The sequence below is a fragment of the Cryptomeria japonica genome, chromosome 4, assembly GCF_030272615.1.
Source record: "Cryptomeria japonica chromosome 4, Sugi_1.0, whole genome shotgun sequence".
In the NCBI taxonomy this organism is placed as follows: Eukaryota; Viridiplantae; Streptophyta; class Pinopsida; order Cupressales; family Cupressaceae; genus Cryptomeria; species Cryptomeria japonica.
Window position 1 is genome coordinate 93,695,118 of NC_081408.1, and position 26,184 is coordinate 93,721,301.

At 37.6% G+C, this 26,184-nt stretch overlaps 1 protein-coding gene across 6 annotated transcripts in view; it reads left to right on the forward strand.

Moving 5' to 3' along the window:
• The first annotated feature begins 781 nt into the window (after window positions 1-781).
• Window positions 782-26,184, forward strand: part of LOC131032887 (transcription factor GTE6) — a 138,320-nt gene continuing 112,917 nt past the window's right edge. The window contains exons 1-3 of one of the 6 annotated variants that reach the window (XM_057963986.2): window positions 782-1,005; window positions 1,718-1,827; window positions 1,952-2,360. In XM_057963986.2, the coding sequence (XP_057819969.2) occupies window positions 2,214-2,360 (147 nt within the window). In that variant the 5' untranslated portion in view covers window positions 782-1,005; window positions 1,718-1,827; window positions 1,952-2,213. Of the gene's footprint in view, window positions 1,006-1,638; window positions 2,361-26,184 lie in introns of all 6 variants that reach the window. The other 5 variants (XM_057963987.2, XM_057963985.2, XM_057963983.2 and 2 more) reach the window with 5 other exon arrangements.

The following is a 26,184-nucleotide window of genomic DNA, read 5'->3' on the forward strand; positions in this document are numbered from 1 at the left end:
ACCCTCAATCCTTGACTTGTGGTTTTGAAGCATGTCTTGGGCCTTACCCACAACCCTTGACCTTCCAGCTTATTGTAGGTCGACCAATAACTTTGATCCTTGACCCCTGATGCGTCACTGAGTTCTTCTATCCCCTTGCCCTAACATGGGTCGTGCTGTATCTTAAAACCTTGATGCTTGACACCTTTTAAGCATGAAATGAGCCACAAGTCCAAACTCTCGTCTTTGATGTCTTCCTAACATGAGTCAGTCAACAATTTTGACCCCTAATCTTCTATGACTCCTTGAAAAAAAAAAAACATTTATCTTTGTTATCCTTATGATTTTTTATCTAAAATTCTTATCTCATCCTGAATTAATACTTTGGTTTCTTCTTATTTTTTTTATAACTACTACTAATTATTATTATTATTATAGTAATTTCACATTATTCACTATTAAACCATTACCTAATGCAACATACTTACGCCGTTAAGATCCCACCATAATAACTCGAACCGAGACCTCTCAATATATGTCACCTATTTCAATCAACGGACTAGTTTTTTTGAACTTAGAGGATCTAGTAACTTCCATTGGCCATTGGACCATGGACAACAAAATTGTCACTAAGTTAATAATCGAGAGGGCTTCATAATCATTGGAGAGGCACAAACGACATTTTAATTTTAAGAATGTGCACATTTTCTGATACAATCACATCATGCAAAGGCTCACTCTCATTTAAAGAATAAAGAATGAATAAAACATTATTCCGACATAAATTATCCTGCATTTTACCCCGTTTTTGTTATCTCCCCCCCCAAAAAGGGTTAAAATCCATTAAAGAGAAAAAAAACATAAAAACATCAGCTCAGCGATATTTCCGTGCATACAGATCTTTGACTTACAAAATATTCAAACAAAAAAAAAGCAAAGGAGGCGTAGTCGAAGAGTTTCTTTTGTCGACGAAAAAGGATTTTCTAAGCTTCAATTTATCCATGGCAGCGCGGATTATCTTCTCAGGTGTGTTCTGCAATTCTCAATATACACAACGATACAAATTTTGCAAAATTTGGTTCAGGGATGACGAATATTTTGAAAGCTTTTTGGAGAGCATGTATTTTTTCATGTCAAATTTGGACTAAATAGAAATATTGTTTTAATGCATTCTCAAGTAAGTATTGTATGGGAAATTTCTAGTGGTTTTGGCTTACTCGCCTCACATCTGCTATAGTTCTAGTGGTTTTCAGCTACTAGGTTTTTTTCTTAAGGTTTTAACTTACAGACGCACACATATATAAACTGCAAGGGATGTTCTAAGGATTTCAAGATCAATATGTGTATTTTTTTGTTCCTTTTAGGTGAATTTGACTTCCAGGGGTAGTTTTAGGTTTGCCACTTTAACCCTGTGCATTATAGGGTTTAAATGGCGTAGATTTGCTTTAGTTTTAGGAGGTTTTTCACTTCCCGGGGTTTCTTGTTCACTAACTTTTTTCAATTTCTTTTAAAAAAAGTGGAATGTGATCTTCTAGTGCTTTAGTTCTTTGGAGGGTTTTCAGCTTGTAGGGTTTCTTTTTTACTCTTTTCTATATATATGTAATTGCGATGGACCATCTTTGAATGTGTAGATTAATATAAGTAATCTTTTCCTTTAAGGTGAATTTGGATTCTCAGGTTACATACCGGCAAAGTAATGAAAATGTCACTGAGGTAAGGTAATAATTTGTTAAAGCAGGGATAATATCACTGAAACTAGGATGTGCTTTGTGAAAACAGCAAAAGTGTCACTGAGATCGAGGCACAATGTGTTGAGTAGCGAGGCTTCACCAAACTTTGTGGAAGCAGGTATATTATTGGCTGTGTTGTTCTAGAGAAATTTGGTGATGGAAGTTAGATTTAGCCGTTTGGGCAAATTCTTGGAGAAGTTTGGCAGAAGTTGAGAAGGTTTACTGAGAAAGTGCCTTACCAGGGTTAAAACCAGGAGTGGACTGCTTGTGAATGACAATACCAAGTAGCAGTGTGACATGTTATCGCATTGCTTTGTTGGATTCAGAAAAGGGTATTTAACAAGGGTTTATTTGTTGCAAGTGGTGGAGATGATGTTCTAGTGTGTGAGCATTTCATCATTATTTAAAGGGGATATGCATAAAGGGTTTTCTTTACTGATGGTGAAAGCAAGATAGGAAAAGGGCTCGACCTACTTATTTCAGGGTTTATCTGGAATCGGCAGGATGGATCTGGCAATAGTCGATTCAGCTAAGGAACCGACTATTCAGGATGTGCAGGGAGAAGGAATCGAGGATAAAGCAGAAGATGAGAATGTTGAAAAGGAAAGATTGAGGCAAGAAGTTGATATAATGTCTTCCAAGGTGGAGAAGGTAAGTGTAGGACACTTAATTTTGTTCTTAATTTTTTAGGCTTTAATCAGAGAACTCTGCTGAGCCTCAGGCTGTTGCATTTGTACTAGATACTTACTACAATATTGCTATTATTGTTATTATAATATAATTTACTTGTTTCTATTACTAGTAATTGAAGTTAATGACTCATAAATTGTTGAAAAATTGAATTGCAAAAGTACATTATGGTTTCAAGTAGTTGATTGCCAAACCATAGCTTCAAGCAGGTGAATGCAATGCTTGAAAATTGCTGCTGTTCTTTTGTGAGAGATGAACTACTGATTATTGTGGTAAAACTTGATATGGAACTGGAATACCAAGCCTGCTTTGTCAAGAATTGCAGAATTAATAAATGAAGTACACTATTTTGTCAAGTACTTTTGTATAAAATATTAAAAGCAGATACATCAATGCCAGCTAATTTTTGAATGGTCTGCTTTATATTATATTGTGAACTTTACTGTTTTCCCAAGTAAGGGATTCATTGGAGAGTAAGAGATCAGCAACAAATTAGAGAGCCAATGCACATTTATCAGAAATGGAAGTCAATTAGTTGAGATTTATTTAGGAAAATATTGGGAAACTAAAAAATGGTGAAATATTGAGATAAACAGTTAACATCAAAGCTCTATACTCTCCGTATAAATACTTTATTATTTGAGAGCTGTCTAAAGTATCCAGTTGTTATTTGTAACTATGAATATTTTAAAGTTCCAGTCTGATAGAGATCAGTAATAAAAGATAAATGCAGTGGAAATTGTTTGTATCCTGAGTTATTATAGCTTGATAGTCCATCAGTTGAAAGCTAAATCAGAATTCTACTTAGGGGACATCTCTTTGTTTATCTGTTGGCCTCAACAATTAAGCCTTCTTCAGGTCCTGCCAGATTGCTACTGCTGTCCCACATTAAAGGTCTCTCTGATACAACAAATCCTTTCTTGCAAACCTTTTGTTGGCAAACGAAAGCACAGGCCCAACTTGTCTACAATGTGAATGTCCACATTGGCTTTGTAGTTAGATTGAAACAAAACATTATACTTCAATTTATTGTTGGTTAACCTTGGGAGAGTACTCTATTACCTAAGTCATCTAAGCACTCAACTGTCTCGTCAATAACAGTTAACCCTAGCTTTGTGTTGACCCAACCAATTCATACCTAAAATGATGTCATAGGTGCCTAAAGGTGCTACATAAAGGTCAACTTCTGTGGTGAAGCTAGGAAGTTCAACCCTTGCCCCAAATAGGCATTGCTCTACCCGAGCTCTTGACTGATTGACATACTCAACAAACCAAGATTTAGCCATAAAGCCAGCTCTTTTAGAAAATCTACTAAGCAATCTAGGATAGATAAAGTTTTTAGTAGCTCCTATATCTATTAGTACTGTTATGGGGTTTCCATAAAGTGTACCTGGAGTTTCCATTGGGGTAAACTGGTATTCTGCCTGTCGGTTGTTCATCGCTGCATAAATCCTTTGCTGGAAAGTTGTCTGCTGAGATGGCAGAGGATTCCTTTGTTGCTGCCCTCCCCGTGTTTTCATTGGGCACTAGTTGGCGCAGTGCACGCCTCCATAGGTATAACATCCCCCTGGGGGTCCTCTCTTTTCTGCCTTGCTGTTATTCCCTTCATTGTCTCTTTTGGATTTATCAAAACCCTTTCGATCCCCTCGGTAATCCTGTCGGCCTCGTTTGAATCCTTTACCATTTTTATTACTCAACCCGTACTTGTCTCCCTTTCTCTTGAAAGTTTGGGAAGGTTGTGACAAATTCCCTTCTTTCTATTCTTGTCCCTTATAGAATCATCCTTTCGTAGCTTTTGTTCCTATTGGACAACCTTCTCGTAGGCTTAATCCATGGTCGAAGGGGCTAAGACATCTATGGATCCCCCTATGCGGTTATTAAGGCCCTTGATAAACTTTTTGATCCTTTACTTTTCATCAACTTTGAACTGGGGCATATACTTCAGTAAACAGGTAAACTTCTTCCAATAGGCGTGCATTGAGAGTTCCCCTTGTTTCAGATCCTAGAAGTTTGTTAGCTTCTGTTCAAAGAATAGTTGAGGCAACCATCTCTGTCCAAAGATTTCTACAAATTTATCCCATGTCACGTTGGCTGATTTTAAACCTAGCTTAGCTTTCTTATTTTCCCACCAATTGGTAGCGCCTCTCCGGTCAGCTGGTAAGCCCCCCTAACTGCTTTCATATTCTCAGTGTAGTCTCGAATTTTGAAATACTTTTTCCTACCGGCTAACCCTGCCTCAATGGCATCTCCACCCTTTGATCCGTCATACTGACGGGGCTTTACCTTCTTCATATCATCAGAGATTGCACCCACTACTTGTTTATCCTTCCTATTTAGGGCATGGGATTGAGTTCCCTGAAAGACACTCTGACGAGTGTGTTCTTTTTCTGATTGCCTGTCTCTAAATTGAGACTCATGTTCTTCATTTTGAGTTTCAGTGTGACCTCCCTCCCTCTGCTCCAAAACTTGGAGCCTGTTTTGGGTATCTTGAACCATGTGAATAAGCCTATCTGGCTTGGCTATAGGAGTCTCTGGAGTCTAGATTCTCCTCCGCTCTCTTGGTTATGAGACATCTTAGTGTTTCTATAATGACCTGTTGATTATAATTATATTCAGTCTCAAATTCCATCTACTTTTCATTATTTAAATGCAAGTAATTGAAATAAGAATTTACACACAATAAAATTTGTTCCACACCAAAATTGCTTTTTTATTGTATGTACAAAACAAGGCTCTTTCTAAGAGCTACTCTCTGATTTAGTTATGGGCTCTTCTTTCCCTTCAAATTTTGAAAATGGTACTAATCAGAAACTCAAAGTGGGTACCCGAGTTTCTTGAGTCAACAGACTCATTTTTAGGTACAATAGGGTTTGTTGGTTTGTTGTCAATTTTTGGCACTTTGTTGGCGAGAATTGTGGTTCTCATTGCTGCCCTTCTTGAAGCAGTCCAGGGCTATCTCTCCTTTTTCAATCTTTTTATTGCATCAGCGAGGGTTTCATTGTCAGAAGGTGGAGAGCAACATGAATAATCATATTTTAGATTCGTTGCTCTCCAGAGTTGGGAGTAGATTGGATCACGAGCTCTTTTCCATTTTGTGGTTCGAATCCACATTCTGCCAAAAAAACAAAATGCTTTGTTTCAGTTTACTACCCTAAAATTGTGGTGGCGAGCCCTAGGTTCAGTGTTGAATCCAACGTTTTGATACTATATGTAACATGCATTCACTATGCAGCTTTAAATAAACAACATTTCAACAAAATTGGAAAACTTGCAACAACTAACATCTTTTAAGAATGCGACACTGAAACTGAAACCATAAACTTTTTTTTTTGAAATCAGAGAATTGAACTAGGAAAGATGTAATCTAATGCATGAGCATATTTTCATCAATTTTAGCAATACAATATATGAAAGAAAGAGAGGTTTAGAGATTATGGCTTTCTTGATACACATTCTGATCTGTAAACAGTTTTTTCATTGTTTGGGAGAGGGAAAGTATCATCAAGGCGCTTTTCTACCCAACACAGACTTACTAGTTGGAAAGGCCCAACCCTTCGCAAGGAAGTAACCGGAGTTGGACTCAAGCCATCTGAGACTGGTGGTTAACCCAACACAATCCCTAGTTGGTCACACACCATAGGCTACTCCTAACTAGTATGACCTTTGATCGGGTTGTATAGCTGGGTCAAAGAACCGACTGACACATACAGTTTGTAGCGTCACCTTGGCCAAAGGATTGATAAATTGCAACATGCCAAGGCATGTAGTCATTGTTCATCACCCTACTCAGCTACATCTTGAACTCATTAGAACTTATATTCTTTTGTTAGGAAAAACTCAACTCAAGGATGACGACCTCTTATCTTTCTACTTGGTAACCAGTTACAACACACATAAATCAAGTGTAAGCAAATAGTTCTCTACTAAGTATCATAGCTTATTTATCTTTGTGTGGATTATCTGCCTCTTCTTGAGGCTCAAAGACCTTTTAATGCTTATTTAATTAAGCATGAAGTATTCGGCCTTGCTGATTCTTAAGTGTAACCCCCGCTTCTGGTTCACTGCTCCATTGTTCTAGTCTTGAATTTAATACCTTGGTATGAATAAGATTAGATAGGCAATTTTACTACTAGCTCTCATATTTGTGCAAAGCTTCTGCATTTTGCATGCATTAGTATATACGTGCTATCACTGCACTATTTATGCAAATCTGTATTTATGGAGCATAACAGAGCTACTGTATTGTCTATGTAACCTTCTTCATACTAAGGTACTTAAGCATTCTCCTCTTATAGGAGGTTAATAACTTACATAGACTCGGTTTATTAGTACAGAGAAAATTTCTAAATGACTTTCCCCTTTCAGAATATTTCAGTCTAAGATGTAGGGGTTAAATAATTCACGGCTTGTAGCACTTCATTCTTGTCAGCTCAAGAAATGTGACCAGCATTTGGTCCTTATTTTTGATGAATAAGTTGAATTATAAGCCTCATTAATCCCTTTCTAGCAGTTAAATTGTCACCCCCAGCCTTAACTTTCACTAAAAAGATATGGGTTCCTAACTTCAACACAATTCTTGTTTGAATGAGACAATTATAGATAATTCTCTAGTCTTCCTCAAGGTTTAACATATGCAAATGTGTTTCTCTAAGCAACAGAGCTTTTCTAAGCATGTCAAGAAAATAAAAGCTTCTTTAATTCTTGTCCAAACTTATTCCATCAGCTGAGAACGTACAGAGATGCATTTCTTTATATTAAGGAAGAATATGTATTTTCCTTTCTTCACTGAATTTAAGAGCTTATTATCCAAACTACCTTCATCTAGATTAAAACAAACAAAAGCATGACCCGTGTGATGTTTGAAAGCTCGAACTGCAAGAATCTTTCCAAAACCTATGCCCAGTTTAGTTACGATTGTGGCAGAGCATGCACTGATTGAAGACCACTGCAGTAGAATTCTTCCAGTTTAATGGACAGAAGATGATATAAGAAAAATGATAGCTGCTTCCAAGAAGTCCGTACCAAAAAATATCATACAAATAACTTTCTTTCTCATATATGGCATACGAACTCCAAAAGTTCCAATTAATTGTTAAATGAAATGGTTAATTGCACTACCAAACATCTGATGATAATTTCGTTTAAATTAGGAATTTGCTTAATCTTCATCGGATTCCATTTCCCATGCTATCTTTCCGTTTCTCCACTATGTGAAAGTGGTGATATGTTTGTATAAATAGGCCACACATAATCCTTTCCTATTCATTGGTCAAGAGCCAATAAATCTTAAATATTAATCTTATGCTAAGCGAGTCTTGATGTTTATACAGACTCGATGTGGCCAAGTCCTCATCATCGTGGCAAAGTTTAAAAAGCCACCTCCATAACATTAAAGTAATTAAAGAGTTTTAAACAAACCTTTACTTATATGTGTGTGTGTGTGATTTTAACTATGAATACACACATATGTTTACTTATAAATACATATATTATATATATATGTAAATTTATATATATATTTTTAATTATAAATTACTACTGACTTCATGAAAGTTTCCATTAATCATAAAGAACATAAAGAGTTGAGATAAAGACCTTAAAATAGTTTATTGAGAGAAATGACTGCCAATCTCAGACAAGGATGGTAAAACCCTTACCACCTATACTGACCAAATAGGGTTACTTGGCTTACACTGGTTGATGGTAACAAGGTTAACACATCTTTACAAGTCTCAACTTCTAGATAGGGTTCCAGATGGCATTGAGTCCTTCTTTTACCTCTCGACCTGATGATACTTCCCCTCCCTTCTCGGAGGACGACAATCTCCTGCACACACTAGGTCAAATTCATGTAGTTAGTCCAAAATCTTTACATATCTCTGTCATTGCATTTATTGATAAAAGAAGCAATCATCTCATATTCCATAATGATTAAAACTAAATCATTAACATATGCTTTGTGAATCACCATTCCACAATACTAAGCAACAAGTATCAATGCATAAAATAACATCAAAATATCTAGGGCACAAGTGGGATGTTAAACAACAGGACTGAGAGGGGGGGGGGTGAATCAGTTCAGAACTTCAAAAATGGTTATTAATAAACTTATTCAATATTAGCACTTTGACCATCAACACATCAACCAGAAACACAAACATATGAACACTAGATATACATGGGAAACCCAAACAGGGAAAAACCATGATGGGAATCTAATTCACAATATGAATAACAACGTTTACAACATTTTAGGCTTGTAGCCAAGGAGCATCAACACCTGAAGGACTTGCAAAACTAAGGTGCACTTCCTTAGGCAAGATACAAAAAGGACTTATGTAGCTGAAAAAAATTCTTCAGGATAAGATGCAAACTACTATTGAAGGACTCACCGTCAATTGGCAATGGATGAAATAGCTGAACTGAAATTGAGAAGGATTCTTCTGATCATGAAATTGTCCTTAGCAATAATCAAGCGATCAATAACATGGCAAACATCTTTGACAATCTCCACTATCACAACACTCTGTCTGGCAGAATATATCAGCTTCAAAGCTCTTCCCAAATTGTCTGGCAAAATATATCCGAACCAAAAGAACATGATCCACTAAACCACAATGCAATCATCATCATATCCGGAGGGCACCAAAAACTTTTTGGACGACCCTCAATACAGGATGTCACAACCAACACCAAAAGAGTATCCGGACTAAACTCTATCTAGATAACTGTTGTGATGTATTCACACATCGCCCCATTGCAAATGGGGACCCTTGCTTTTTGCTTTCTAGGCTAGTTTTCTTTGCTTGGTTGTTTAGGCTTTGTGCTATTAATCTTTGCATTGGAGAGTTTCTAGAGAGCTCATTGGGATAGGATGGTCTCTCTGGGCTAAAGTGAGTAAAATGAGTAGTGAGTGAATTTGGATTTCTTTTTTGAAACCCTCCCCTTGGTTAGGCCGGTCTTGTTTCTAGGGTTGAGTCTTGATTGAGTTTGAGGAAGTCTTTGTATCATGCTAGGGGTCTTGCCTTTTGAGACCTATGCCGTTGAGTCAAGTCAAGGATGCCTTGGACATTAAGTTGAGCAAACTTTTGATCATGAACAATGAGGAATTTGGGTGGTGAGAACCTCAAATTCACTCCTAACCCTTTCAAGGGCATAGGAGCGAATTCTTCAAAAGAAAGCTTCCCCCCTCAAAATGGATGAAATACTCTATCTCAGGGCCTTGTTTGATGCAATATCCACTTACCTATCCCTTAGAGAAGCATATCAATGAGACTTGAACGCAAAGGCTTGAAGACAATGGAGAATCTGAGCTAGAACACCAAGTTCGCTCCTGTCCCTCTCAAAGGTATAGGAGCGAAATCTTCCTTAGCTCTCTTTGCCCTCCTATTTTGGACAAAACCTTCACTTTAAGGCATGGATTGGGAGGAAATAAGCTTGAATTCACCCTTGGAGATGCCTTTGACAAACTTAGACTTGGAAATTTGGAGAAAAAGTCAAGAATTTGAGCATTATTGCAAAATTCTCTCTTGACCCTTCCAAAGGGTCTAGAGTGAATTTCCTTAGACTCTTCTCTTGCTCCCAGTTTAGATCACAAACCTTGTTCCCATGGCATGAGTGAGAGAGGAAACAATGTTTGCATGCCTTTGAAGTGAGTTGCAACCAAGTGAGATGAGGAAAATGAGAGGAATTTGAGCCCTAAAGCCAATTTCACTCCTGACCCTTCCAAAGGGTCCAGAGCGAATTCTCTTGAAACCTCCTTTTGCTCCCAATTTACATCAAGCCTAGCATTGATTGAGGTTGATTGAACTTAGAGGCATCCTTAGACGTGCATTTGAGTGAGTTGTGGTCACAAAGTGTGAAGAATTTGTGCAAAAATGCAAAATTCGCTCCTGACCCTTCCAAAGGGATAGGAGCGAACTTCTAAAGGACCTTGTACCTCTCAAAGGTACCTAAGCGAAATTGTCAAGATGTGCTTTTGATCCAACATTTTGAACTAGATGCCCCCTTAAGGAGATTTGTTAGGATGTTCTAGGGCAAGGGCAACGTGAGTGAAGGTGAAGTTTGAATGTTTGATTGATGTCCAAGACTAATCCCTCAAATTTCGCTCTTGACCCTTCCAAAGGGTCCAGAGTGAATATCTTTGGATCTCCCTTTTTGCTTCTAATTTACATCATAAACCTTGTTCCCATGGTGATTGGAAGATGACTAATGACTTAAAGTGAATTGAGACCAAGATGAATGCCCTTAGCCCTTGAAAGAGTTAGGAATTTGACCAAGATTGCCAAATTCGCTCCTGACCCTTCTAAAGGGTCTAGAGCGAATTTCCTTAGATCTCCTAACTTAGATAAAAAAAGCTTGCTCCTATGCCTTGACTGAATGAGGAATGACCTATCTATGCCTTGTGAGCAAGTTTGAACGAGAGGGGATGAGGAAATTGAGCCTAATACCTCAAATTCACTCTTAACCCTTCCAAGGGTACAGGAGTGAAATCCTCCAAAGGACCTAAAAGGGTACAAGAGCGAAATCCAAAGGACCTAAAAGGGTATAGGAGCGAAATCCTCCAAAGGACCTAATTCCTCACTAGAGACATTGAATTGTGGTCATGCATGGCAAGAAAAGGATTCAAAAGTCAAGTCTAAGATAAAGCTAAGTGAAAAGGGGTGTGAATTGAGCCTAAAGGAGTAAATTCGCTCCTGACCCTTTCAAAGGGTCCAGAGCAAATTTCTCTTAGCTTGGGTACCTTGTTGAGGGTCTGGAGCCAATCAAGGTGAGACATGCATCTTACAAGAAAAATTTGAAGGAGTCTTTGCTTAAACTCTTGTAAAAGGTTTGAACTTGTTAAAATTCATGAGCAACGATGTGAAAATTGAGTGAAAATATGAATTTCGCTCCTGACCCTTCCAAAGGGTCTAGAGTGAATTTCACCTAAGCTCTTGTACCTTCGAAAGGGTCCAGAGCGAAATCATTCAAGGGACCTCCTATCTCACTCAAGCAATTGAATGAATCCCATTTCAAGTAGATTTGAGGGCGAATTGACTTGATTGTGATAGAAGAAGGGTGGAAAAGACAAGTCCAAGGCAAGTTGAGTATGAATAGAGATTAAAGGAAGAATTTCGCTCCTGACCCTTCCAAAGGGTCCAGAGTGAATTTTCATAAGGCCCTCCCTTTTGCTTCAAATATGGACTAATTTTATGCCTTGGAACCTCAACTAGGACGTTATAATGCCTTGGAAACAATTGAAGTAAAGAAAACTGATGAGAAAGTGAAGGATTTGAGCTTAAAGGAGCAAATTCGCTCCTGACCCTCTCAAAGGGTCCGTAGCAAACTTCTTAGAGGGACATGTACCTTCCAAAGGTACCAAGGCAAATTTTTTGAAAAAGCCAATTCTTCACCTCAAACAATTGAATGAATCCCCTTTTGAGTAGATTTGAAGGCAAATTAACATGATCTTAATGTGAGAAGGATTCAAAGGTCAAATCTAAGATAAGATCATGAGAAATGTGAGGTAAATTGAGCAAAATGCCAAATTCGCTCTTGTACCTTCCAAAGGGTCCAGAGCGAAATTCCTTGGGAGAGAGGGTTTAGCTAATGAAATTGTGTTGAAGGTCTTCTTAAAGTGATTCTAGTGTCCAAACAATCCTAAGAACTATGGATTTGAGAGTGCTTTTATTTGAAAAGTGAGAAAACTCGAGATTACTTCTAATTTGCTCATGTACCTTCCTAAGGGTCCAGAGCGAAATTGATCCTAGTGCCTTATTGTTGATGGTTTGAAGTAAGAAATACCATGAATATATCATATGTGCTTGACACCATACTTTGTTTGTTTTTCAGATCAACAAAATCAAGTTGGAGGAAGATTGGGCCAAGACAAGGAAGACCTCTTCAAGCTTCATCTTCATTAAGGATGCCTTAGTTGCATGAGAAGGTACCCAAGGTATTGCTAAAATCAAAGGACTTCAAGTGTTAGAGCTATCCTCAAGGAGATCACAAGATATCAAAAGGAGATCATACAAACATTTCAAGGCGAGATGAGCTATTAGAGATGAAGGAATGACTAAATCAAGAGGAAGTCTCATCAAACACGAGAGACCTAAGGAAAGGTACATCATTCCTCAAGCACATCAAGGACGAAGGAGGATCAACCAAGGTCAGTGCAAGGGTATGTTGAAGAAGCAGATAGTTTCAGAAAGTTAATCAAAGTTAGCTTCTTAGCATCACCAAATTGAGTATCAATAGAGATACGACGTTCCTTGATTAAGCAAGTGCCAGACAAGGTGGCATCTTAGTCACTATTCCTCCAATCAGAAGGCTCCACATCAACATGTCCAGATTTGATGAACCACACTTACACATGAAGGCACAAACTTCGATGTACCTACCCCTGTTTCCTATTGGTTCTCATGCATTGAATGTAATTTTCTCATTGGCTAAAGGATTTTGTTGTAACAAACCCTATTTAGGGTTTTCATCTTGAAATCCTAGCCTTTGACTATAAATCAATCAGAGCCATTGAAATGTAAAGAACTCTCTATATAAAGCTTTGGCTCTTCATTTGTAAAGGTTAATAGTTAGTCAAGAGTTAGTAGCTAGAATAGAAGCTTAGATAGCAATTAGAGTAGAGTAGGAAGAGAAGGCAAGAGATTGTTGCCTAAAATTGTAAATAACTTCATTTTTCATTGAAGTTATGGTGAAATGTGTCGTTTCTTGCAATACGCATGGTTTCTTGTTAGATCTTCATATTAGATGGTAGATAATTAAATTGAATGGAGAAAATTGTTGAATGCACTCGTGTGGAATCCGCCTAGTCCATACCACTAGCCTCTTACTGATTGTAAGTGTGCCTTGCGTGGTCAATTGACATTAAAGAGTTTAATTTCAAATTGTTATACATCCATTGTTCATGCATTAACTTGGATGGTGATCAGCGTTTGATGGAAATAATTTGAACATATCCAAAATGTCCCTTAGAATATTGCACTGATCTTGTGTCAAATTGTTCTAGTTGATGGTGAGACCTAGCCCAGTAGGACTCCACCTAGTCATTCATCCACCTTTTGACATTCTAGGTTTTAGAGTAGACTTTCAGAACCCTTTACCTTTTGGCTATTTCTTTATCTCCCAGTGAGTAGTTAGGAGTCAAGTTCCAACTAATTAAGCGTTCAGGCATTCAAATTTAAGTCCCCTTGTGATTCCAGCAAAATCACATCACACCAACATAGCTTATCCACACGTAGAGAACCTACATACCAAAACCTTTGGAGTTGCTTCGATTGGTCCTTAGGCGAAATCTTCAGCATTCGGGGAAACTTTGTTCAAGAGAGGATAAGATACTTAAGGTATTTTATTTTGTGTTCGCATGTGCATAAGAAACACATCACCAATAACCAAGGTCTAACAAAGAATATTTGGACCAATAGCCATCCGAATAACCAGGTTTGACATTAATGACAACCATACAAGCTCATGCTTCTAGCAGTATTTGTCCATGTCATTGTGCATCCTAGTTCTAGAGCCTTGTTGGCCCTTTATGATTAGCCAACAACTTGAAATTTACACAATTTTCTTTGTTATTGACCCAAAAAGCTTGTGTAAAACATGTGACAGTGGGCTTGCCATCCAAGTGACAAGCAAAGCTAAACTCAACCGTTGAATTGAAACAAATTTTTGTTTCAAGTTCATCTCTTGCACGCATAGGGTTTTTAATGCTAGGAAATGGGTAGCAAATATTGTCAACCTTGGATGAAGTTTCTTACCATCTATGAGAGTGCACATCATAAATAAACAAGTTCATCTTTTGGGCACATAGGGTTTCTAATGCTAGGAAATGAGTAGCAAATATTGTCAACCTTGGATGAAGTTCCTTACCATCTATGTGAGTGCACATCATTTTGAACAAGTTAGTGTGGTTGTGTATAAATTTGGTAACGGTTTGCCTCCTCTCTACTACATATTTAACCCATGGAAGTTTGCTTATGTCTTCCAATGTTAAATTGAGAAAAATATGGTGCATAGGCTCCAAAATAATGCAAGATATTGCTTCGTAAAAAGTTTCTCAATGACCATAGAAGTAGCAACATTGTCTATAATAAATTGTACCACATTTTGTTGACGTACTTCAATCTCTACCTTATCAAGTAGAGAGAAAAATGTATGTATTGATTTGATCTTGTTTGATGTGTCCACAAAAAATAGAGTATAGTTTGCACCCTACCTAAGACCACTCCTTGTTGATGTTTATTAAGGACATTGTTCACATCTTGCATTGCATTTGTCAACATATTATTCTTCAAACTCTAGCATGAGGGGGCTTTTAAGCCAAGACATACAACTATAATTTCATTGACCACTATTTTCTAGTATGGAGACATAAAAATGTTGAATGTTAGACTATGTGGTTCTCAAAATTAATAATGGCATTTTTGGCCAGCTCTCGAACATTCTTCTTCCATCTCGTGCTTTCTAAAGATGGTTGTTCTCTAGGTGTATAAGAGGCACAAAGAAGGCATTAATGTTACCCCTAACCCACAAAAGGTCATTTGGATGTACAAGATAGGGTAGATGTATCTATCATTTGCAACAAGCTATTGTAATTGTGATTACCTTTATCTAAAGGATCAAATCTTACCTTGGAACATGCCAATGCAAGAGTTTTCCTTTCCTTGTTTATTTTGTTTTTTGCATAAGCCTTAATAGCGAACAAACCTTGATGGGTAACATTTGCTGACAATGTTAGTAAAGCTTAACATTATGATTTGGCACCTATTCCAAATGCCATTTGGAGGAGTAAATGAACCCACAATACTTGGTGCCACAAGAATTGCATTTGACTTTGTTCAAATTTGGGATGGGTTTGCAATAGGTCCGTGCAAAATCTTTTGTGTGTAGCATGATCACTTGAAAGCAGTAAAAGAACAACCATTAGGACTACTTGTAAAACCTTATAAAATAAACCCTAAGCCTAGACAATATTTTTAATAGAAGTAAAAAAAATTCTATTCGACTTAGCGAGTTAGTCAAAATTACAAAATCCTTAATCCTAATCCCGAACCTTAAAAGATAAAGGTTTATGGGTTATCACAAATTCAAATAATAAGATCACTAACCCTAAATTGCTAGCTTGTCGGTATGGGTTCGGGCACCGGTTTGGGTTCGAAGAACCGGTATTCTGGTACGACAAAATTTTGAAAAGGGGTTTGGGTTCGTTAGTTCAAAAACACACACACACACACACACACACACACACACACACACACACACACACACACATATATATATATAAGTATACATATATATGTACATGTATATACATATATATGTATACACACACACACACACACACACACACACACATATATATATATATATATATATATATATATATATGCAGCCTGTAAGCATGAATTAAGATTAGCATGTCACATAGCATCGTATAAACACCAAAACCATCATAAACTTGTAATCACAGCATCATGATCATACCATAACAACATCATATACTATACATCAAGTTTAATATCAAAATGATAAAATATTCAATTATCATTGTTTCAACTTTCAACAATTTAAAGTTTGATAATCAAAAGGATTCTCTAATTCATCATCCTCATCATTGACATTGACATTAGATGAATCAATGCCAATGCCACTTACACTTGCACTTGCACTTTAAGTTTACTCGCAATCTGAGTCATCAAATGCAACAAGCTGAGAAGTGAAAGGATTCAAATCAGCATGTTCTGGCTCTATATCCCACATCTTTGTTTCCCCTTGCTTGTAGTCATGTTGCTTGTGTTAAATGAGCCATGTTAATGTTTTAAAACTCACTTTTAGGGTTATATTTTAATTTTTTATGTGGTGGAATTAAAAAAAGATTAAATTTTGGAAAAAAAACAAACGATTTTTATGCTGTCAGACCCCTGGGTTCCACCAGGGTCCTATTGGGTTCGACTTGGTCTGAACCAGGCCTGTGAATCACGAATCTTGTCTGGACTAGAACCCTGAACCAGGACCAGACCGAACCAGTACTAGGGGTCTAGGGGGCCGAACTAGGGAACTCAGCTAAATTGTAATCTAAAAATTAGGATTTAGAAATAGGGTAGTGTTGGTTGGTGTTTTATGACCACACCAACATAGAATAAAGTTCTCCAATGATGACTTTGTCCTCTCTTGATCAAAATTTGATGTATGCTAAGATTACAGGAAGATCATACATTGACTCCAAGGTTCCAATTGTGTACTAGCGACTTTGCGATGGATATAGACTCGTTTGGTTGATGTTGCTGGTAATCGAAGGGGGCTTCCATTTGGATCATTCTTTCACTTCTTTGCTTTGGCTGGAACTTCATCATCGGATATAGCAATTCTGTGATGCTTCTACTTCAAACAAAATAAATTGGAATGAATTGAAATTAAAGGGGAAAGGGTTTAGGAAGGCTAAGCTAAATCTAAGAACTCAATAGATAACAATGATCCAGGCGAGATCAACCACACTTTACTTTGCCATTAGTAGACAACTACATAAAGAGGGTGCAATCTTTAGAGGTTGTGTTTGTAGGATTTTAAACCATTGATGAACACCATTAGAGAACAATGTTCATCCAATGATTTAGATTAAGTGTGCACACATACAAGAGCTCAGTCCAACCTTGCATTGTGGATAGAAATCATCTATCAACAAAAGGTATGAGCAAGCGATCTCACCATAAAACACTGCAATCAACTTTGTTCATCTAAATGCTTGAAACAAATTTAAACTAATTGAGGAAGGTGAAACCATGCAAGCCACAAAATAACACAAAATAACACAAGTGAACACCATCAGAGAACAATGTATCATTGTTATTATCTCAATAACTTATCGCAATATTTTCATACAAATCTCCCTCCCCTTACAAATGAAGGGGTGAAACCCCTTTTATAGGCCTCAAAGAGGAAAATAGCTGACCGAGATTACAAACCGATCAATGGCCGAGATTAAATATGCAAAACCCTAATTAGGGTTTGATCAAAGATTCCCAACCATGATGCCAAGTAGCAGGAATAGACATTAATGAGGAATTACGCCACTACCTATTAATTATCCTTTGTTCCCAAAAATGGCGTCCATAATGCATTAAATGCACCACTACATTCAAAATCGCCCATCATGCATTAATGGGCCACTACCTCCTCAAATATGATTGCTGACATGCATTGAATATGCTACCACTTGGTCAAAATGTCCTCCAGCAATAAATGCTCCATCATGTCCTCATGCAATTAATAGATTCTTGTCCAAAATTGGACGACCATTATCTGTTCATTTATGGCGAATGTGACGAACCTGGCTATGGCAGCCTCTAGCTCTCCTGCGAAGACACTTGGCATAGTCTCCAACTTGAATTCCAACAATGAAATGTCCTCTTCATACTTGGAGATTTCCTCGCCTTGGAAGAATTTTAGCAATTTTTTCCACTTCAGGAGTCCTGTACATTAGGAATTCTAGGAGAGAGAAAATCTTTCTAGAGAGATTTTTGTCCTGAAGGAATTTTCTTGTGTTCTCATGCATACCTTGTCTTGGAGAAAGATTTTCTGTCAGCTGACCACTTTTTTCATGTTTGAGAAATTGTCCTGTCTAGAGTTCTGGAGAGAACATCTTCATACTTAGCCAATTTTCTTTGTGCCTTGAAATTCTTCACCTTGGGCGCTACCTTGAGGAAGGAATTTTGGGTGTTGAGGAAATTTCCTCCTTGATCATGTTTTAGTGCCCTACCTCTAACTTTGAGCTCATTTCTCTTGTGATGAAGGAATTTTGACTTGGAGGAGAATTCCTCCTTGACCCCATTTTGATGCCCTGTCCTGGCCTTGGGCGCATTTTGCCTGTGGAAGAGGATTTTGAGCTGGAGGAGAAGAATTCCTCCTTGACATTTATTTAGCTCTCCTCCTTATCCTTGAGCGCATTTCCTTCATGGAGGAGGATTTTTGGAATTTCAAGAAATTCCTCCTTAGCATTTGTTTGGCGCTCATCACCTGTTTGGAAGCATATTTTGAAGGAAGTGAAGGATTATGGACAAAGTAAAAAAAATTCCTCCTTGATTGGCATTTGGTGCTTTGCTTCAACCTTGGGCGCAAATTGCACGTGGAGGAGGAAACTTGCTCGGAGAGGAAAAGTCCTCCTATTCATCATTTTGGCGCCCTCCTCCTTGACTTGGGTGTTGTTTGGCTAGGGAAGAGAAATTTTGATCGGAGGGAGGAATTCCTCCTTGACACCATTTTAGCGCTCTTCCACTCTCCTTGAGCGCCATTCCAATTTGGAGAAGGAAACTACGAATTTTTTTTTATTGAAATTCTTCCTCTTCATATTTCTAGTGCCCCTCTCCTTGTTTGGGCACAACTTCCACCTAGTGAAGGAATTTTTGACTTGGGAAGAAATTCCTCCATGACATGATTTTGGTGCCATGTCTTCTTCTTGAGCGGCATTCTTAGGAGATAAAGGAATTTTGGCAAATGTTGACTTTCCTCCTCTTCATCATTCTAGCGCCCATTCCTCATTTGGAGCGCACTTATACTAGGATGAAGGAATTTTTTGAAGTTTTGGAATTTCCTCCTTGCCTTGTAAAATATCTCATCTTTCTAGTTTTAGGATTGAGGAAAATTTTCCATGCCTTACAATAATTTTTGATACTTTTCCACTTCAGGAAGGAACTCTAGACTTAGCCATTTTTGATCATCTGCTTGCTTTTTCAACTTTTCGGATCTAGACTTGGATTTTCAGGAATGCTCTACCATCAGTGTCCTGCTAATTGCCTAAGATGGACTTGCCAAAAATAGATTTACTAAAAATGGTAGGTGCTTCCAAACATAAAATTAGGGCAAACTAGGACAGGGTGACACTTACTAAAAATAGTTTGTTTAAATGCAAAATTAGGCCAATCCTAGACACAGTGAAACTTACTAAAAATAGTAAGTGCTCAAAATTTGCTCAAATTTCACTGGTAGCTTCCTTGAAGGGTTTTGACTTCATTGCTTCATTTAGTTTTTCTAAAACCCTAAGAAAATGATCTCAAATCTAAGTCTGAAGGGCAAAAACTCTAAAATAAACAAAACAAGCTTTGGACTTAACCAAATTTACTCAAAACACTTGCAGACGATCAAAATTTGTCTAGACATTTGTAGGCCTGAGGAGATTGAAGAGATTGCTGTGAAAAGACCCAAAGAACCACAAGCAAAAGACCAAGAGGACTTAAAAAGTAGGGGGTCCCGTTGATGTGTTTTTTAGGCACATGCGAACACAAAATAAAATACCCAAGATTATCTTATCCTCTCATAAGCCACTCAAGGATCACTTGAGAAGACTCCAAGGTTCATGAATGTAGGGTCACTAGGTGTGGGTAAGCTTTGTTGGTTGATGTGATTGTTGGTATCACAAGGGGACTTACATTTGAATGCTCGAATGCTTGATTTGTTGGAACTTAGATCATTTGATGTTACAATCTGGTGATGCTTTTGATCCTAAACTAGCTCGAGTTTGAAAAAAAAATGATAAAAGATGAGGGGTTGAGAGAGTCTATTCTAATCCTAAGAATGCAGGAAGATGGGTGAATGATTAGATGGAATCCTACCAAGCGAGGTCTCACCATCAACTTGAACAATTTGACACAAGCTCAGTGCAATCTTCTAAGGACTTTTCAACGATGTTCGAATCAATACCACCAAACATTGATCACCATTCAAGTTAAAGCATAAGCACTGAGTGTAGAATGATTCAAAGTTAAGCTGATATCATTCCAGTTGACCACACAAGGCACACTTACAAGCAACAAGAGGCTAGTGGTATGGATTAGGCGGATTCCACATAAATACATTCAACAAATTCCTGCACTCAATCTAATTACATGAAAGCAAATTGAGTAGCAAAGACCATGTGAGTTGTTTTTTTAACAAATCAAATTCACCATAACTTCAATGAAATCAATTGTTCTTTACAACAAAGTTTGACAACAATCTTTGCCTTCTCCTAATCTAATTTCTATTCTATGCTATTCTATTCACTAACTATCTATTTCTCTATTCAGTATTAACCATTCTCCAACCGTTAACCTTTATAAATGAAGAGTTTGAGCTTTATATAGAGAGCTCATTTACAATGAATGGCCAGGATTGAATCTCCATCAATGGCCAAGATTGTACAATGAAAACCCTAATTAGGGTTTGTTACAACAAATTCTCCTTAGGCAATGAGAAAATTACATTCAGTGAGTGTGGACCAATAGATATTGAGGGTAGTTACATCGGAGTTTGTGCCTTCATGTATGAGCTTGATTCATTGAACTTAGATGTGTCAATGTGGACTTCATTGATTGGTGGAAGGGATGATGGGGCTGCTACCTCAATCTTGCACTTGTGCTTGGTCAAGGAACGTTGAGCAATATCTCTTGATACTCAACATTATTCAGTTGCTCAATGTGATGATCGGTGAGAAGCGGACTTTGATTAACTCTTTTGAAACTATCTGCTTCTTTGATCATGTTTGATATTGTGTGATGACCTTGATTGTTCCTCCCTTGTTCTTGATACATTTGATGAATGGTGCACCTGGTTAAATGTATCTCTTAAATGTACTGACTTCGATTCTTGGATTCCTGAAGGGAATTCAAGAATGTCAAACATTCTTCCATCATGTGGGTTATCTTTCCTTCATGCTCTAGTGTTTGCTGATGAAGTTTCCTCTTGATCTTGTATGGTGGTGATAGGGAGTATTTGTCATGGTCAAGTCATTCCTTTAATCCTTGTTTGTATATCTTGCCTCATGATGGTTGTATGATCTCCCCTTTGCCATCTTATGATCTCTCCTTGTCAATGTGATAAAATGAGAACCTTGGAGGTATCCCGCTCTACTGCTTGTAGGTGCTTAGCACTTTAAGTCTTCTTCATGCACTTGAGGTGTTCTTGATGCTGATGGAGCTTCTTGAAGAGGTCTTCCTTGTATCTTGACCTTGGTGCTGAAATTCTCTCCTTGAGATCCTTGTTCCAATCTTCCTTCAACCTGGCCCATTTGATCTCTTTCTTTACCTCCTGCAAAATGAACAATTGCACATCAAACACACAATGCTGATGGAGCTTCTTGAAGAGGTCTTCCTTGTATCTTGACCTTGGTGCTGAAATTCTCTCCTTGAGATCCTTGTTCCAATCTTCCTTCAACCTGGCCCATTTGATCTCTTTCTTTACCTCCTGCAAAATGAACAATTGCACATCAAACACACATGATATACAGCTTGATCTAATCTTTGATTTTTTGATGATTTACTTTTAAATCTGTTCAAAGGACTGATGATAATCAATGAAATCACTATGTGGAAGGCAAACTTAATGTCTTAGGGCAAATTTGGGCTGTCTTAATGATCGAATTTACTGATTGATATATCTCATAGCTGAGTACAATTCGCTCCCTCTTGATTAATTCGGATGCTTCATGGTAAATTCACCTTCCTAAAACATCAGATCTGTATCTCTAATGCTTGAATTTATCTTCACTGATTACCAGGTCTGCACCTTTAATGTCCAAGTTCGCCTTTGTGCTGGAGCAATTCGCTTATATTTTGGTGAAATTCGCTTATGTGCTGACAAAATTTGATGCCTAGCTGAAGAAATTCGCTAAATCTGCTCCCAAATTCACATTTGGAGGGAAGAAAATGTTTGAGTTGATGGTTAAAATGAATGTTTTAACTTCTTTATAGGCGCTTAGGGTAAAGGTCATGTCTTTTGGGTATAAGGCCGACTTGCTAAAACAATAAATTGCCTTCCTCATGCTGACCGACTCAACACAAACTCTCTTCATCTCCTTTGCAATTCGAATTTTAAATTGATCTTGGCGCAAAAATGTCTGCCTTTGATGACTTCGCTCTAGGACCCTTGGAAGGTACATGTTCCAAGTAGAAAATTCGCTCCATGTCCTCTCCAAGGACAAGGTCAAGGTAGAAAATTCGCTCCATGTCCTCCCCAAGGACAATGTCAAGGTATAAAATTCGCTCCATGTCCTCTCCAAGGACAAGGTCAAGGTAGAAAATTCACTCCATGTCCCTTGGAAGGACATGTCTTGATAAAAAATTTCGCTCTAAACCATCAGCAAGGTACATACATGACCTTAGCAAAAATTCACTCTATGTCCTTTGGAAGGACTGGACTCAAAAATGAAATTCGCTCTATTTCCTTTGGAAGGACAAGACCCAAAAATGAACTTCGCTCTATGTCCTTTCTAAGTTATTGACCTTGTGTTGAAATTCGCTTCAAGACCCTGGGGAGGTACATCAATTGGAAATAATTCGCTCTAAGACCTTGGTAGGGGCATGATGAAATTCGTTCTCTGACCTTGGCAAGGACAAGACCTAAAATAAAATTTCGCTCTCTGTCCTTTGGAGGGACAAGAAAAAGTTTGCTCTATTTGGTGGCCAAGGTACATGGTCTTAAGATGAAAATTTGCTCTAAGTTTGAGGCAAGGTACATGATTTGGAGAAATTCGCTCCATGTTGAAGCAAGGTACATATCTCTTGATAAAAATTTTCGCCCCAAGCTTTGAGCAAGGTACATGGTTAAGTGAAAAAGTTTGCTCAATGTCCTTTGGAAGGACAAGGTCAAGGTGGAGAGTTCGTTCAATGTCCTTTGGAAGGACAAGGTCAAGATGGAAGAGTTGGCTCTATGTCCTTTGGAAGGACAAGGTCAAGGTTCGCTCCAGGACCTCTCCAAGGACATGACGTGAAAATCGCTCTTGGACCTTTCCAAGGACAAGACTTGTTTTGATCTCAAATCTCAACAAGGTACATGCTTGAACAAATTCGCCCAACTTAGCAAAGTTTCGCTCTGGACCCTTAGGAAGGTACATCAATAAGTCTAAGTTCGCTCTGTGTCCTTCGGAAGGTACAAAATGTTTTGGACCAAACTCGCTCTAAGACTTCTCTAAGGACATGACTTTAAGGTACAAAATGTTTTGGACCAAACTCGCTCTAAGACTTCTCTAAGGACATGACTTTGGAAATCTTCTTTCACTTGCTTGGTTTTGAGTTCAAGTTTTCCAATCTTTCCACATAAAAGCACCATCAATTCGACCCTTAAAAACACCTATGTAGGAAATTCGCTCTAGGACCTTAGCAAGGAGATGACCTTGGTGAAATTTTCCTCTAGGACCTTTGCAAGGTACGGGAGTCTATGTCCTTAGCAAGATACGAGGTCAAGGTACTTGGGCAAATTTCGCTGCAGTGAGGGAGCAAGGTATGCATCCTTAGGAAAGATTCTTGACTTAGTCCTTTCACCTGACCTTGCCCAGTTTGTTCAATCTTAAATCATTTGCAACACTTGCTGTCCTACTTCACTCCACTTAGCGGACCAACCTGACATGATGACTCTCTAGCTACTTGAGAAATTCTATTCCTTCAATGCAAAGATTAATAGCAAAGACTCTAAGATAACCGAGAAAGCAACAAGTGGGGGGTCCCCATTTGCAATGGGGCGATGTGTGAATACCTTACAACATGTCTCCATTTGCAATTGTTAAGGAAATTGGATCAGAAGATACTAATATATAAATATATTATGTATAGTTGATATTCGCTGATCAATGCAATTGCCGTTGTTATTGATTGATTGACCAACGAAGATCAACTATATATAAGTTGAATCGATGTAAATGTCAACAGTCACGTCTTTTGAGTACCGACTATTTCCTAACAAACGACATAATAATAATATAGTCGCTGTTTTATAACCTGTCGGCATTAACTTGTCGGCATTAACTAATTGTAATAGGACTGTCACGATAGTTATCGTGACTGTTATACATGAACAGTCACGATAATACCGTGATTGTTTATGTATAACAATCACGATAGTATCGTGATACATAGTTAACTTATGAATTGTAGATTATACCATTCGATTAATATTTAGTGTTTTATATATATATATATATGTATAACATAATTAATGATTGATATATTATATTAGTATATATATACTATAACTCATTATATATATATATATATATATATATATATATATATAATAGTTTTACGTCATTTTCGTAAACACGAATGAACATATTTTAACACTCCCTCTTGAGAGAGAGTTTACCAAGTTTGTAGAATTTTCACATCAAAATATATGACTCAATTCAAAATGTCATATCATGATAATTTATCACTTATAACAATATACATATTTGAGATGTCCGGACCAATCCGGCTCAACCCCTTTCGGGAGTCTATCTTAAATAATTGTTAAACAAGTGATGATTTTGGTAACAAGATGTCCGGACCAATCCGGCTCAACCCCTTTCGGGAGTCTATCTTGAGACCTGGTTTCTATTGTCAGGATCGTCACCCTGAAATAGAAACGATAAACAGAAGATCGTCATCTTCGCACAAGTTAGAAATATTTCAAAAATTATATATATATATTTATGAATGAAATGTACATTAATAGTTCATATTTTGATCAAACCAATTTTGTTCCTGAAGAATTCTATCTTCACCCTTGCAAGGGATTTAGTGAAGATATCAGCATTTTGTTCCTCAGTGCTGTTGTAGACTAGTTTAATAATTTTTCTGTCTACCATATCTCTCACATAGTGATATGGAATCTCTATGTGCTTTGACCGATTGTGAAAAACAGGATTTACAGAGAGCTTGATGCAACTCTGATTATCACAATGAATAATGGTAGGTAATAGAGGTTTACCAAATAAGTCAAAAAGTAATTTTCTTAACCATACTGCTTCTCTAGCTCCCATAGATGCAGCCATGTATTCTGCCTCTGTCGAACTCTGAGCTACAGCTGATTGCTTCCGACTAAACCAAGATATTACTGCGGAACCCAAACTGAAACAAACTCCTGTGGTACTCTTCCGATCAGTGGTACTTCTGCCTAGTATGATATATGAATATTATGATCATGCATCATAGCTTTTGCTGCTTCAATGATGTTTCTGTTCTTCCTTTCTGCTACTCCATTCTGTTGAGGGTTATAAGGTACAGTATACTCCCTCTTAATCCCAACAGATTTACAATAGTTTTTGAAGTTGTCAGATGTGAATTCCCCACCATTGTCTGACCTAAGAGTTTTGATTTTCTTATTGGTTTGATTTTCTACCAATGCTTTGAATTCTTGAAATTTGGCTAATACTTAACTTGACTCTTTAAGTTTTAAAAAATATATCCATGTTTTCCTTGAATAGTCATCCACAAAGATTAGATAATATAGGGCACCTGAAAAAGAAGGAGTGGACATGGGGCCACACATATCAGTGTGAATGAGTTCTAAAACACTATTCGTCTTGTGTTCACTTGTTGGAAAAGATCCTTTAATGTTCTTTCCTAATGCACATCCCTTACAAATGCTCAAGTGTTCAGATTTTAGAGAGGGTACCCCAGAGGTGATTTTATGCAAAGTAGGAAGAGCACTATATCCAATGTCAAAAGCAGAAGATAATCAGATAACACTACTTGTAATGCAATGGTCTTGCTAGTTGAAATGGAAAATTGTGGACATAGACACTAAGAATCATAATATCAGCACCATTGCTTTGGACATAGAGAAATGGAAATATTGAAGATACCAATCAATTTTCATGTACCAGGCTCATGGAGCATGCTTAGGCTTGTAAGAGAACGAAGAAACTGACAAATTAGATGATCATTGGGAGGAACTTGAAATCCTTTAGGTTGCACCTTATAGAACTTGTTCAAATCCTTGTTCAGGGAGCTCTTCACATCCCTATGATAAACCTTTCAACCAAGTTGGGCTGCTATGTGTT